Here is a 15,425-nt window from a genome sequence, read left to right as displayed (position 1 = left end):
AGGCTGAGAGAGCTGGGCTGGGGCAGCCTGGACAAGAGAAGGCTCCTGAAGGGGAGACCTGAGAGCAGCTCCAGTGCCTAAAGGGGCTGCAGGAAACCTGGAGAGGGGCTTGGGACAAGGGCCTGTAGGGACAGGCCAAGGGGAATGGCTTGAACCTGCCAGAACAGGGGAGACTGAGCTGAGCTCTTAGGCAGAAGCTGTTCCCTGTGAGGGTGCTGAGGCGCTGGCACAGGGTGCCCAGAGAAGCTGTGGCTGCCCCATCCCTGGCAGTGCTCAAGGCCAGGTTGGACACAGGGGCTTGGAGCAGCTGCTCCAGTGGAAGGGGTCCCTGCCCGTGGCAGGGGTTGGAGCTGGAGGAGCTTTAAGATCCCTTCTGACACAAACCAGGCTGGGATTTTATGGGAAACTAAAGATGGTTTGAAGGTCTCTGTCCAAAAGAGACAGGATACCTGGTACACAGAGTTTATACTCCATGGCGGCACTGCTCATAAACTGACCAGCTTAACAGCAAACCTTGAGCTACTGAGCTAACCCAGGGTTCATACTTCAAGAAACACATGCAGAGCTACTGCAGTTTCTAGTGTTGGTAAGTGTGGGGCTTTTAGGAGAATAATAAAGGACAAAATCTATAGTATGATATCCTGTAAGATAAAGAGCAGGGGATTAGATACCAGCAAGCACAGAAGAAAGAGGAAACAGCAGATGAAATACGCAACACACATTTTATCAAGATCTCCAGGGTGTCACAGGTTTATCAGCATGTGTATCACAGAAGCGCAGGCACACCCAGGAAACCCAGTCAATCAGGGCTTCCACACATCACAGCCTGATAAAGATCCCACTGAACCTCCAGAAGCACCAGAAATCAATCCTGATTAGAGAGCAAGCTGAGCACATGGACAGGCAGCACCACGCTCTGTGTGCAGGGACTCTGGGTGGTCCAGGTGATGTGGACACCCTGAAGACATCTCTTGCTCCTCATCTGGGGCCATCAACAGGTTCACCATCAGACAAACCCTCTCTGTTTCCAACAGGGCTGCTCATACCAATCCTAGTGCCAGGTTGGACACAGGGGCTTGGAGCAGCTGCTCCAGTGGAAGGGGTCCCTGCCTGTGGCAGGGGTTGGAGCTGGATGAGCTTTAAGTTCCCTTCGAACACAAACCAGTCTGGGATTGTATGACTCTATGAACAAGTCACAAAAGCAACTTCCAAGCCCCAAATCCTAAGCAGACAGATAAACACCAGTGTAAGCAACAGGTGGGTAAGGAGACTTTCCCTAAGGCTTCCCAAAGGAGAGGTTTAAACTCACTGTAGACCAAAACAACCACTCACAATCCCTAACTCTAAAACTTTCAAGGATGCTGGAGAAGGACTCTTTGTCAGGGACTGCAGTGACAGGACAAGGGGTGATGGGCTCAGACTGAAACAGGGGAAGTTCAGGTTAGATCCCTGTGAGGGTGCTGAGGTGCTGGCACAGGGTGCCCAGAGTAAATGCTCCATCCCTGGCAGTGTTCAAGGCCAGGTTGGCCAGAGCCTCGGGTGCTATGGTTTAGTGTGAGGTGTCCCTGCCTGCAGCAAGGGGGCTGCAAGTGGATGATCTTAAGGTCCTTTCCAACCCAAACCATTCCATGATTCTATGAACTAGGGCACCCACCGGCTCAAGGCATGCTGTGAGCACAGGTATAGGAGAGAGATGGAGATGAAGCTTTTCATGCCAGCCCCGGGCTGCCCCTCATGCTACAGCAGCTCTTTGAACTGACCTTTACCTCGCTGCGCTGGTGCGGGACACGACGCTGAGTGACAATGTCCCACAATGCAATTACCATGCGTCAGATGAGCCGGTCCCTTACAAATCACCTCGAACTTTACACATCTGCTGCCTGTCAGCATCTGCCAGGCTCACTCACCCGAAAATAATGAAAAACTCTCATTATTGTTCCATAACAGGTAAAGTGGTAAGACAATTATTAGACATCCCGGCTGACCTTGTGCAGACTTCACCAGCTGCCCTTGCCAACCTGTACGGGCAGCCTCTGGGCACGTAAAACACAAAACCTGCTCTTTTTAGATGATGGAAAGGTTAAGACACCAACAAGAAGAGAAACGGCTCTGGAATCTAGGCTGGATGGCATCAGTCCTTGTGGAATTCACGTTGTCCTGCACGTAGCAGAAGCAACTGAGGACAGGGTATAAGGGTAAACTTCAGAATTCCCATCTTTGGTTGCTGGCTTCTACAGGAAAGGTTTTTCCTAACATGGAAAGGAGGAAGCTGATAGTCCTGTACAGATGGGCAGGGAGGGGCAGGAAACAAAACCTTTCCATTCCTCTGATGCCTGCCAGCCTCACAGTAGGTCCAAAGCACTTAAATCTTGCTGGGGCATCCCTGATAGTCCTTTTGTGCCCTGATCTGTTGTCTCCATTTGCTGATATCCGAGTACAGCCAAGCTCATTGTCATTCCTGCTCTCTGGTGGCCTGGCTTTCTTCTCCATATAGGAAGGCTGGCCTGAGAAATCCTTATGTACAGCACTTTTTGCCCCCACTCCCCCTTAGATTCCTGTGTCTGAAACTCATCTCTACATCTGCTATCTCACAAGCACTACTTCCAGACCCACATGGCTAACCCTTTTCTAGGTATAGAAGTGCCTTTGAACGTGAGTGAAGGCATGAACAAACATGAAAATAGGCACAAAGGAAGGAGTCACAAGGAAAGAGGCCAAAGTTATTTAAGGGTGGGCAAGGGTGACATAAGAAATGGCACTGTTATAAAACTAAAGACTCTGGAAACATCACTTTGAGACACTGGTTAACAGCATAACCTGGAAAATCACTGAACTGTAGTTCACAGGAAGCTTTATTCAGGTATTTCAATCATTTGCAATTTTGCAGAGGTCAAAATTAACACTGGAAGTTGTACATCAAACCTACCAGAGCTTGTTCTGGATTCCCTACACAGGCTGCCTCTCTCTGATCACCAAATACTGGATACCAGGATTACTGAACAAACCACCTAGTACCATAAATCACATTCCACCTGCAGAAGGATGATCAACAGATTTGCCTACAGATTTGTAGACTATATGCCACAAGGGTGAAATTGAGAATGACTTGTTTAATAAATATATGCTTTTGAAGTGGATCTGCAGGAAGGAAGCACAAAGCAGAAGGAAAACCCTTCTGGTCTGTGCTATTCAGTAACAAGATGCATCTAATTGCTGCAGGTTACCACTTTAGCTTAAAATACTACTCCTAGTAGTTCCAGGCTTTAACCAGGCTGCAGGAACTGAATCAGAGCTTCTCAGCTCACCTTGCAGTGCCTGGCTGTGTTCCATCACAGCAACACAGCACTGAGTAGATTCAAACATACGGGTGTATTTTGTAACACAAGTAAACTCAGGGGGATGTTAAATACTTGGTAACTCCACTTTGGAGCTGTCAAGAATAAAGCATGAACTTTGGGGATTCAGTTCAGATGAACAGGTCTGGAATATGCCTGTTTGCAGTATAATGACTCATATTGCAAGGGCTTTCATTCTGTGCTAAAAGCAGTTGGAGTTTTTTGCCTCTTGCTTTTTTTATTCCATTCAAATTTCAGACAACACCAAGTTCTCTTTGCCACAGATGAATTCTTACTTTGTACACAAACAGCATCCATTTGTAAGTAAATCATTCTGTTTCTCAGAAAATAAATTGCCAAAAGGTTTCATTTTCACCTCTGTTATAGGAAAGAATTCACTCTTGTGTGCTCTGCTTATCTACTTCAGGAAGCACCGCATATTTCATCGCAATAGCTTAAAGACCAAGCTGCATCCCAAGAAACTTAGTGTGATTTTGATCTGGGAACATCACTTACCAAGACAGCACTGAATCTGAATGGTGATGCCGCTGCAAAGATCTTTACTGATATGCAAAGAATCAGGCTCAGTTCTAAGAGCCCAGGCTGAGCTCAGCAAACATGAAAGATGAGGGGAAAAAATTACTACTGCAGTGGTAAACGGAGACAAGCCTCAAGTTCTAAAGCACAGAACGAGGCAGAGTGCTGCTCATCCACTTGAGGGATTAATCAGTGTTTACACAAGGTAGTGGACAAACAAGCACTTAGGTAGGTAGGCAGTACCTATCACTGTAATATTTTCTATTATCCTTTGCTGGTCAATATTTGTACAGCACATAATTGTGTAGCTCAAGACCCTAATGATGATTAAATTCCAAAAGCATAAGCACTTACTCATGCAATTTGTGTAGACAGCACTTGGAGTCCCCACAACTTCAGGGACAGAGATCTTTTTAAGGAATTAATGACCACTGCTGATTAGGAACACAAACATGGGTTAGGAAGGGCCACTGAAAACTGAGGCCACAGTTAATGTTACAGACTGGAATGAAGCTGTGATAACTGCACCCACTGAGGATCAACTCCTAGATCTTCTGGTTCTGCATGACAGACAGCTTCACCTTTCTGTGTCTGCTGCTTCACAAAGGGCAAGTGACACTACCTTTCTTTGGGATCCATGGCTAGAAAGGGCAAAGAGTTAAGTGCAAAGACAAATAAATGGATATTTGCACAGGAGTTTGTATGGGTTTATTTCAAAGCTTCTTTCTAGGAGGAACAACTCCTGTGCTATTGCATGTCCTGGAGGCACAGCAAGCCTTGAAACTTTGAACATCTGCACACACTGTGCTAAGCCACGCTTCATTTATCTTCTGTGACAACAAAGATTCCCTACTCCTTGTCACACACACACTTCCAGAGGGCTCTTTGTAACCTCCCAACTGTCCCAGGCAAACCCCTGCATGCTGAATTGCTTTACAGTTCCAGTTCCGCTTGTCCTCCTCCCAACCCACCCCTTGTTAGACTCTCCAGGTATCCTACTTCAACAGGACTGTCCAGCTGCTCCCCAGCCTCCCTGCTCCCCAGATTTCCGTTGCTCTTTTAAAGGAGCCTGTAGTAAGTTGTGCTAACAGATGCACTATATTGGCCAAACAACAGGATGTTGTAAATGTCCAGCTCCTGTGTGCTTTTCATATGGATATGCTAATGGGAACACTATCAGCACACAGTTGTAAATGCAAATAACAGAGCAGAGCCTTGACATCTTTTATGGGTGTTTAACCACCTTCTGTCTTGTAAGAGACCAGCTCCCTGCTATTTGTAAGCTAAGAAGTGAATAGCTCACCTCGTGTCAATGCTGTGTAAATCAGTTAAGACAATAACAGCACATGCAGAGGCCCTGTTAAGGCTGACTCCAGAAGAAGCCTTTAAGTCACCGATGGGCTTTCTGATCTTGTCCATGGGCTTTCCAGTCTGCTCCATGGTATCTTGCCAGCTAACTGCACATACTCAGAGATAGGATTTATTTAACTCTGTGTTTTATTTAACTTCATTAAAACATATGCCAGAGTAAATTAAACAAGCAAGAAACATTATGGGTTTAGAAGTTTTAAAGAGCCAAATTATCTTACCAAGCTGCTCTTGGATTTTCCAGTCATCCAGCACTCCAATATCCCCACCTAAAGTTAACAGTCCCTGGTGGGTTTAATAACATTCCTGGCACCATGGCTTCTGGGTCAAACTAGGGGTGCCAGTGCCCTTAAGCACATGGGTGCCTGTTTGCCATAGTCTGGATGAGTTACAAAGGATCTGGATTCACTTTATCATTACTTGAGCACAGATGGTCTGCTCTGTGCAACAAATACTCAGCGGTTCATCCTTTTGGTCTCTGATTTACCAATTCCCTGTCAGTGCAGAGTGAACCTTAAGACATTTTGCACTTAGATTGATGAGTGATGCAGATATGTGAGCGATAAACAAAGCTTTCCCACTGTATGTTTCATCACAAGTTGTATCAACTTTGATAGCGACTCCTGATGCTTTCCTCAGGAAGGTCTCTACAGCACTGGGGAGTGTGTTACCGATCTCATCTTGGTCAGGATATTTTGGTGTCTATCAGCTCCTTTGGTCACTTTTCTGCTCCATCTGACTGTCCTGCTGCTAAAACCAACCAAACAAGAGAGAACCACCCCCTGCAGGCATCATAAGCATTCAACTGGCCAAATTCTGCTGGCAGAAATCACATTGCTACTCTCAAATACGAACCCCAATAACTGCAGAATCTGGCTGGAAACAAGGAAAACACTGCAAGTATAGTGTTCAGAAGTGGAAATGGCTTCAGTGCAAATCGAAGTGCTTACTTATCACCTTCACTGCTGTGTACCACACGTTCTTACACTGAGTTAATTGCTGTAATGGTGTGGGAGATGATGTAGCAAGAACAAGATGAAAAGAACAGGTCAGCTGTCATATTATGAGTCCATAGCTGCAATATGAATGATCAAAACAGTACTTAAGAGTCCTATACATGTGCACTGAAGGATTTTAGACATCTCTTAACAAAAGATCACGTCAATCTGAACTAGTTCTAAAGGTCCCAGCTATTTGCAATTATGACTTCGTAATTGACATGAATTCATTAAAAGAAGAGATGCTTTTAGCTTGAATCCATCTGTGACACAGACACAACAATTAATGACCACCAAGCAATAGGATAATGAGTCAATAACGATTTTAAATGGTGTGAGCTGGAACCATAACCAAACTAAGAGGCAGATAAATACAGCTGCTTAACTCTACCCAAGGAAACTGGTTATACTGAACCACTTATATGAATGCCACATTCCCAGGACTTCAAGAAAAAGCCCAGAATATCTTACATTTAGCCCAAGGCCACAGTTTTACTGCTGTTTCAACACTGTATTTCTAATACTGCTGTAAGATAAGTTGCAGTTAATGTTGCCTCCACACAGGAGGTTATCAGCAAATGCAGACATAAGTTACTTAATACCTGCCTGCAACATAGCATAAAATAAAGTTTAAAAAGCTCATAGAAAAAAACAACAATATGGCAAAGGTGGTTCAGCTATTGTGGAGTATGTCATGGTTTTTACAGGAATGACCTTCAGCAGTTATTATGAAGTTGTTACTTATGTTTGTGTTGGTCATGCCTAGAGGGCCCAGCTACACTTGGCATATACCATGTCCCAGCACAAAGTGCCTCAAAGGAAGGTGGGAAGATGTGCTCCTCTGCAAGGTGGAGAGCAGAACACTCTTTTTCACCAACAATCCACCTTCATCAGCCTCAGCAGAAGCAACATCACCAGGAGGATTTGAGCTGGACAAGCAGGAAAGCCAGGGAAGTTTAATCCTGGCAGTGCCTGTCCCTCTGCAGCCAGCAAACAGGCTGACAAGGGGCAGAGCAACATCTACCTGCACTTGCACAAAGCATTCAACACTGTCCTATAGAAGACAGGAGTCACCTCCCTCTTGTGCTGCTGCCCCAGAGCTGGATCAGGGCTGCAGGGGGGGTCTCACATTGCACAACAGAGGGGCAGGATCCCCCCTCTGAGTTGCTGCTCACGCTCAGCACACGGGGTTCTGGGCTCAAGCGCACACTGAAGTCAGGTCATGGTGAGCTTCTCATCAGGCTCATCCTACACTAATGTACATCATCTGTACATTCGATCTTCCCCCATTCTGCCTCTTCCATGGTGGCTCCACCAACATGAAGGCAAGTATTTAGCTAAACTCATTCTATTAATTTAATTAGCTAAACTCATTCTATTAATTTCAGTGATTTCCGTATTTCTTGCTGTGTATTTCCCTGCTTGCCAAAGCACTTGCCACAGGTGTGTCCATGGTGGGTGGCCCCAGAAGACAGAAGCCACAGAGATGCTCACCAAGAAAGCAATCAGCAATTCACAGGGGTTCAGCATTTAGACATGTACCTTTCAAACGGGGTACACACAGCAGCACTCCCCACCAGAAGCAGATCTGGATGCTCTGCACCAGGTTAGTGACACACCACAGAGAGCCAAAGGCTCTGCCAGAAACCTGCGACCTCCCTCCTCCAGCAGAGTAGACCCATAAATCAATACCTCTCTTTAAAGAGCGGCAGCCCTGCGGCCATTGCTCTCCTCTGGCCCCATCCTGCTCCTCCTGCTGCTGACACCAGCAAGCCAACCCAGTCAGTTACAGTCAGTTAACTTCATTAAGTGAAACCACTGCTCTTTAGCAATGGTTACTTCCCTTGTGTTAACTGGACTTCATTACCCAGCTAAAAGTGAAAGAGTTCACTGCCTGTGGGCACTAGAGAGTAACTTGCCATGACAATACTTCCGAGTCACTTGGAAGCTGAGCAATCATTAACGGCAGCACTGAAGCTCTCCATGTCTGCTGGGGTGTCAGGTCTCTGCAGAAAGTCCCACCTAACTTCACAGAACCATATAACCCCAGACTGGTTTGTGTTGGAAGGGACCTTAAAGCTCATCCAGCTCCAACCCCTGCCATGGGCAGGGACCCCTTCCACTGGAGCAGCTGCTCCAAGCCCCTGTGTCCAACCTGGCCTGGAGCAAAGTTCATTACCTGACAGCAGCACCACACCAGTGCGGGCAGTACATTAGAACTGATCAGCAGGGGAGCAGGCCAGACCTGTGCACCACCAGCTCCTGCTACATGTGCCATGATGACTAAACAGACACTCAAGCAGGGGATGAGCTGTCTCTGCTGCTCAGGGCTCCTTTCCCCATCAGCACAGCAACCGCAGACCCCCATACACCCTAAACACGCCTAAAAGCAGCCCGCTTGCTGTGCTGTCCCCCTCAGCTCCACACAGCGAACACGGGGCTGAGCAGCCGCGGGGTAACCCTGATCCTGTCGCCTCTGGGTGCAGCTCTACAGACCAGCACCGGGCCCGCAATGGATGTCCTGGGCCATGTCTGCAGTGTCCCCACTTACACAACCTGACCCGGGCGGCCCCTCACGCCGCCGGTGAAGGGGCCAGAGCCAGGCCGGGCCCCGCCTGTCACCCACCTGCGGACGGCCTCGGCCGAGCCGGCGATGGGAGCTCCGCCGCCGTCCCCGCCGCTGTCGTACAGCACCCCGCTGATGTCCAGCAGCACGCCCCGCACCGCCCGCGCCCAGGCCGCCATGGTCCGCACGGAGACAGGAGCCGACCCGAGCAGAGCCGATCCGAGCAGAGCCGAACGGAGGGGCCGAGCCGAGGAGCCGAGGCGCGGGTGCTGCTGGGAAATGTAGTCCGAGGAGGGCGGTGTATGGGCCGCGGTGACCATGGGCACCTTGAGCAGCGGCCTCCGGTTATCAATTAGTGCGTTCATTTGGTTAAAGCACCTCAGGCAGGGGCAGTGAGTGTGAGGTTTTGTTCTCTGCTGTGTGATGGGCTCCCTTGGACACACAGAATCCTTAATGGTTTGTGTTGGAAGGGACCTTAAAGCTCATCCAGCTCCAACCCCTGCCACAGGCAGGGACACCTTCCACTGGAGCAGCTGCTCCAAGCCCCTGTGTCCAACCTGGCCTTGAGCACTGCCAGGGATGGGGCAGCCACAGCTTCTCTGGGCACCCTGTGCCTCAGCACCCTCACAGGGAAGATGTATCCCTGAGGATGGACATCACCTGGATCAGAGGCTGTGGAAAGACATGGGGATGTCTTCCTCAAAATCCACCCTGCTTTTGTCACTCCTGACCCTCAGTAACACCTTCACATGAGTGAGTTTGGGGGGGGTGGGCTGCAGCAGGGTAGGATTTGGGGAGCAAGGGACCTACCACATGGCAGCAGAAGGCTGAAGATGCTGACAGGGTCATGCCCTTCCTCCATGGCATCTTCTCATCCGTGCCCACTACTTCATACAGACAGACAAGAGAGGAAAAACCACTGTCTTGCCATATAAAGACTTTCACAATCACAGATAAGATGTTATCAAATGCGATACAGCTTTACAGATAATACTGTTTTCCCCCTTGATGAAGTCCAAATGCTTTCTTATTGCTAACATTATCAATAGCATGCCACAATTCCCAGAATATATAAGGATCTGCAGTGGAGTTATAGTGCACTTTAAGAAAATCCAAGGAGCCTTGGCACAAATGATTTGCATCACTGCTTCTGGAATAGCCTCTGGCTTTCCCTTCAAGATAGTATCTAAACAGTGAAATTCATTAAATAGACCCAGAAATGGATCAGGTTATTTAAAACAACATTCCTAATGGTGCAATATCTCAGCTGTCTCCACCGATAGCGAACATTGTCTTGGATGGTGTTATCAGCCCAGGACACCCGCTATGAATATTGATCCACAGCTTGTTACAGCCATCACTTGCCATCAGGACAGGTCAGGGTTGAAACCCACCTAGCATCAAAGCAATTTAAAGACAGCACTTGGGTGGAATTTTAATGCTTGAGCTGCGAAATGGATCAACTTCAAACAGACTGCTCAAACTGATACATGAGGGTGGGGGATTCCGTGTGTGCCTCTGCACAAGCATGGTTGTGTGTTGGTGTGTGTGCATGGGTTAAACCGGTGATGTTTGGATGTGTCTCAAATGAATTCAGTGCTGCAATTTACCTTCTGGCTCCTGCAGACACAGCAACTCAACCAGAAATGTCTGGAGGCTGATCCCAGGGCTGGAACAGCTCTGCTCTGGAGCCAGGCTGAGAGAGCTGGGCTGGGGCAGCCTGGACAAGAGAAGGCTCCTGAAGGGGAGACCTGAGAGCAGCTCCAGTGCCTAAAGGGGCTGCAGGAAAGCTGGAGAGGGGCTTGGGACAAGGGCCTGTAGGGACAGGCCAAGGGGAATGGCTTGAACCTGCCAGAACAGGGGAGACTGAGCTGAGCTCTGAGGCAGAAGCTGTTCCCTGTGAGGGTGCTGAGGCGCTGGCACAGGGTGCCCAGAGAAGCTGTGGCTGCCCCATCCCTGGCAGTGCTCAAGGCCAGGTTGGACACAGGGGCTTGGAGCAGCTGCTCCAGTGGAAGGTGTCCCTGCCCGTGGCAGGGGTTGGAGCTGGAGGATCTTTAAGGTCCCTTCCAACACAAACCAGTCTGGGATTCTATGAATTACTTGTAATTACATCACCCTGAACATCTTCATCTCATCCTCTCATTTTCCTGTTACCTTAAGGCCTGTGCCTTTGCAACAGCAAATAAGAACCCCAACTCTGCTGGGTCACTTGTAATAGGAGGAGGGTTGTGCTCTGCACCTCTTCCTAGGGGTAAAAGCAGAAGCAGCAGATTCCCACTGGGAGTATCTAATCTAATATCTAATTAGATAACAGTTAAAAACCATTTCCCATCTTAAAGAGCAGAGCACTTTGATCCTGGAGCCTGCTTGGAGCAGCAGAGGGATGCAAGAGCTGTCCCTTCTATCTCGGTCCCTTTGTCACCCGAGATTGGGGGCCACTCCTGAGCTGGGGGCTGCACGCAGGTCAGTGGGGGGGGAGGGTGGAGGAGGACCCCAGGGGACAGTGGCTCCATGAGCAGTGACACACCTGTGCTGGCCAAAGACCCGGCCCTGGGGCCAGAGCTCCTGTCTGCCCCTCGTGCATCCCTCCACCCCTGTCCCTGCGGCAGGGAGCAGGAAAGCCCGGCCACAGGAAGGCTGGGATAGAGGGATGGAGGGACAGAGGGATGAGGGATGAAGGGATGGAAGGATGGAGGGACAGAGGATGGGAGGACAGAGGGATGGGAGGATGGAGGGATAAGGGGCAGAGGGATGGAGAAACAGAAGGACAGAGGGATGAGAGGACTGACGGACGGAGTGATGGGGGACAGAGGGATGGAGTAATGGAGGGACAGTGGGATGAAGTGATGGACGAATGGGAGGATGGAAGGACAGAGGGATGGAGTAACAGAGGGACGGAGTGACAGAGGGATGGAGGGATTGAGGGACGGAAGAAAGGAGCCGGCGGGGAGGGGGCTCGGGGGCGGCGTGCCAATGGCTGCGCTGCCCCCTCCTCTGTTCCCCCCCCCCCTCCGTCACCTTCCCCTCCCCTCCCTCCCCTCCTCCCCGGCGCTCACTCCGCGCCCAGCGCCCCGCCGTGCGGCTCGGGAGGCGGCCGGGCCCCGCGCAGCCTCCGCCGGCTCCGCGCTGGGAGCCAGCAGGTCTCCGGGAAGCGCGGAGGGTGGGGGGGATGCCGGAATGCCCGGAGCGAGGGGGCAAGGCGGCCCCCATCCATCATAAAATCTCCTTCTCCATCTTAGACATCCTGGATCCTCAGAAATTCAGCAGCAGACGCGAACCGGCCGCGGGGAGCTGGGGCAGCAACCCCCGCTCGAGAGAACGGGAGGAAAGTTTGGGAAGAGTTGAAGTAGGAAAAGACGCTGCTGCTCCCGGCAGCGGCAGGAATAAACTAGAGGCACATGGTAGGAACGCGCTCGAGTTTCTCCGGCCGGTGCTGGCGGGGCGAGCAGGTGGAGGCGCCGGCGGACGGGATCCCTATTCCCGGTCCCTCGGGGTGCGCTGTCGGTGCGGGATCCCAGTGCGGGGCTCCCGCAGGAGGATGAACGGGCAGCGGGGGGGAGGGAGGGCTGGAGCTGGATTTGAAGCCTGGATGATGCGAAGGGAAAAGTTCTCGGTGTGTGTCCGTCAATCCCGGCTCCTGAGGCATCCTCATCTCCGCCCCATCCCGGCCCCGGCTCTTGCCCCCGGTCCCCGTTGTCCGGGGATGGGTATGGAGGGATGGGCTGCCCCGGCGGGCCGGCTGGGTAATTGCTCAGCCCGTTCCCACCGGAGGATGCCTGAGCTCCCGTTGATCGATATCCTATTACCGACTCCCGCCTATCTCCTGCCCGCAGCTTGCAGGTGCCCACTTCAAACCTCCTTCCCCCGGCCTGATCCTAATATTGTTCGATTAAAACTTACCTTTAATAGATGACATCTATCGATCCGGCCGTCGCAAATCTGAAACTCCATTAGCGCGGGGTTGGGGAGGAGTGGGAGGGAGGAGGGGATTTATTTCGCTTCACAAGGGGGACTTTAATAACTTCTTTTTTAATTGGTAAGAAATCCATACCGCCGCGAGTGCGGTGGCACAGCGGGGAGCGCGGGGGGGTTCGCCTCACTTTTATCTTGTTTTAACGATTTCTCTTATTCTATGGCGCTGGGGGGTGTCGAAGGAGCAGAGCCGGGTCCCGAGGGGTGTCTGCGGGGAGGTGCGGGAGGAGGGTGCGCAAACTCCCCCTGACCAGCGCTGCCATCTCGCCTAGATGCTCAGCCGGCGTTGGAGAGCGGCACTGAGCGCGACGAGGAGGGTCCGGCCGGAGCCGGCAGCGGGTCCGGAGCTCGGCCCGGCTCGGCGGAGGAGCCGGGCTCGCCGCGGGGCGGCAGGCGGCGGAGGACCGAGCCAGGGTGCGGTAAGCCGCGGCGGGCGCGGACGGCCTTCACCTACGAGCAGCTGGTGGCCCTGGAGAACAAGTTCCGTGCGACACGGTACCTGTCGGTGTGCGAGCGCCTCAGCTTGGCGCTGTCCCTCAGCCTCACCGAGACGCAGGTGAAGATCTGGTTCCAGAACCGGCGGACCAAGTGGAAGAAGCAGCATCCAGGAGCCGACGGGGCGGCCCCATCCTCATCCCCGACGGCGGCAGCGGTGACTGGCGGCGGCAGCCCCAGCCCACCGGGTCCCGGCGCTTTGCCCTTCCAGACTTTCCCTTCCTACGCCGCTGCCAACGTCCTGGTGCCGCCGGCAGCCCCCTTCGCGCTGGGCGCCGGAGCCTTCACGCCCTTCCTCGGCCCCGCTTTCCTCGGCCCCTTCTATGCCCCGCACCTCTAAGGCGGCGGCGGGACAGGCCAGGGCCGGGTGCGGGTCTCAGCGCCCTCCCTTCTGGTGGTTGCATGGCGATTTCAAGTGTAAGAAAGTTCATTTCTAAGCGTCGCAGAAGCATGTTTAAGGCACATTGACAAAGAGAAAAAGCCGCTGGATTTTATTAGCACATTTGAGATGTAATTATAGGTGTTGGAGATGGGAACAGTGACTCTCTTTACACATGCCCTGTGCTAATTCCCTCCAGATTCTTCTCTGAGTTGGTTTTTAAAGCACTCCTCGCTGATGTTTGGCTTGTTAGCACATGTCTCAATTCTCAAGGGCTTGGAGCACTCCTTACCACTGCTGTTATCCTGCTGATGGTGGACATGGACTTTTCAATTCCCAAGGATGCTCCCCAGTGAAGATGTCTCCTGGCTCTGAGTTTGCTCTGAATTCACTCCTTCGACTCAGCTGTGCCCTGTTTGACCCATGTTCTATTCTCCTATCTGACTTGTGACCTGAAAACTACATGCCATACACTTGGTCTCCCACCTGGAGGAGAGTTTTCCTTTCTGTCTGAGAAGAGATGGAACTGCAGCTCTGTGTCATAGAGCGATGAGGTGGGAATCTGCCCGTGGGTCCATGGGACTTCTTCCTTTCAGCTCATGCCCAGTGACTTGAAAGGTTCTGGATGAGATGTCTGAAGATCACTCTTTTTGCAGAGAACAGTTGTTCTTGTACTAACACAGCAAATGAGGCAGGAAAGAAACCATAACTCAGAGAATACAACTGCATTATTCATTCCTTTGAAAATAGGGCATTTGGGGTAGAAAATAAGTGAAACACAGAGGTTCCAGCATGCTGAGACCTATTTTCCATAACAGAGAAACACAGGCTTTTTCTTCTTTTGCTGTTTGGAGTGGTTGTTAGAAGGGAAAATCACATTTAATCTTCATCGTTCCAAGCACTGGGATGAAAAGGAATTCTATCTGGGGCTTATCTGTCTCTGAGTGGATGGGAGTAATTGGTTTAAAGAAGTCTGTCTTATGCAGTTCCCCACATTATTGCAACACACTGTTCAAGACTGTGTCTTCTCGGTCTGTTGTGATGCTTTAAAGTACATATTGGCTCTCCTACCAAAAAATCTGAGCTCATAAATCCTATCTGGCTCTTGTGTTTGTCTAAATAAAAAGGGGTTCTAAATTATTCTGTGTTGGTTTTAATTGTACTGGGATGAAGCAGTATTTGCTTAATGGGCTGCTGGGGGCAGATACAGTCCGTGAGTGCTGGTGCCCTGGCTGTGAGGGGGGCTTCATGGGACACCCCTCTCTTCCCCAAATCATCTTCCTGATTTTCAGCTTGCCGGGAGCAGAGCTGTGGAACCCACAAGGCCAGCCTTGGGGAAGAGGAACAGCACACAGTTGGCTTTCCACACCACAGGGGAGGTATCAGTTTCTTCTTCACTGTTTGCAAAGCTATGAACAAAACACGAGTCGCCTCAGGTCATGGATTTGGAAGTCATAACTACTGTATGAATGTATTTACGTGCAGGATAATTACAATAACTTTTAAACTCTAATTTGGTTGAAGTTAGAGTTACAAAAGGTGGAGTCTTTACAACCACTCAGTGTACTGCCAGAGCTGCTGTTGAACCGGCAGTCCTGGTGTCTGCACCATCAGGATGCAACACTGCCATCAACCTGCTGTCCCTTGCAGGCTGCCTGTAATCATGGATTTGTAGAATCAAAGAATGATTTAGGTTGGGAAAGACCTTAAAGCTCATGCAGCTCCAACCCCTGCCACGGGCAGGGGCACCTTCCACTGGAGCAGCTGCTCCAAGC

General features: G+C 50.7%; 2 protein-coding genes across 2 annotated transcripts in view; one reads left to right on the top strand and one right to left on the bottom strand.

Moving 5' to 3' along the window:
* The window catches only part of LHPP (phospholysine phosphohistidine inorganic pyrophosphate phosphatase), a 71,040-nt gene extending 62,023 nt beyond the window's left edge, over nt 1-9,017 (bottom strand). The window contains exon 1 of the mRNA XM_034062085.1: nt 8,865-9,017. Within this exon, the coding sequence (XP_033917976.1) occupies nt 8,865-8,983 (119 nt within the window). The 5' untranslated portion in view covers nt 8,984-9,017. The remainder of the gene's footprint in view (nt 1-8,864) is intronic.
* Nucleotides 9,018-11,859: 2,842 nt separating this feature from the next.
* Nucleotides 11,860-14,790, top strand: NKX1-2 (NK1 homeobox 2; the record flags this gene model as incomplete). Its single annotated transcript, XM_034061363.1, has 3 exons — nt 11,860-11,944; nt 12,044-12,205; nt 13,049-14,790. Coding segments are annotated over 3 exons (810 nt in total), but the record flags the coding sequence as incomplete, so codon positions are not given.
* Between the last annotated feature and the right edge of the window lie 635 nt (nt 14,791-15,425).

This window comes from Melopsittacus undulatus, chromosome 4, assembly GCF_012275295.1.
Source record: "Melopsittacus undulatus isolate bMelUnd1 chromosome 4, bMelUnd1.mat.Z, whole genome shotgun sequence".
Lineage (NCBI taxonomy): Eukaryota > Metazoa > Chordata > Aves > Psittaciformes > Psittaculidae > Melopsittacus > Melopsittacus undulatus.
Note: the sequence above shows the minus strand (reverse complement) of the source record. Positions and strands in the feature narration are given on the sequence as shown.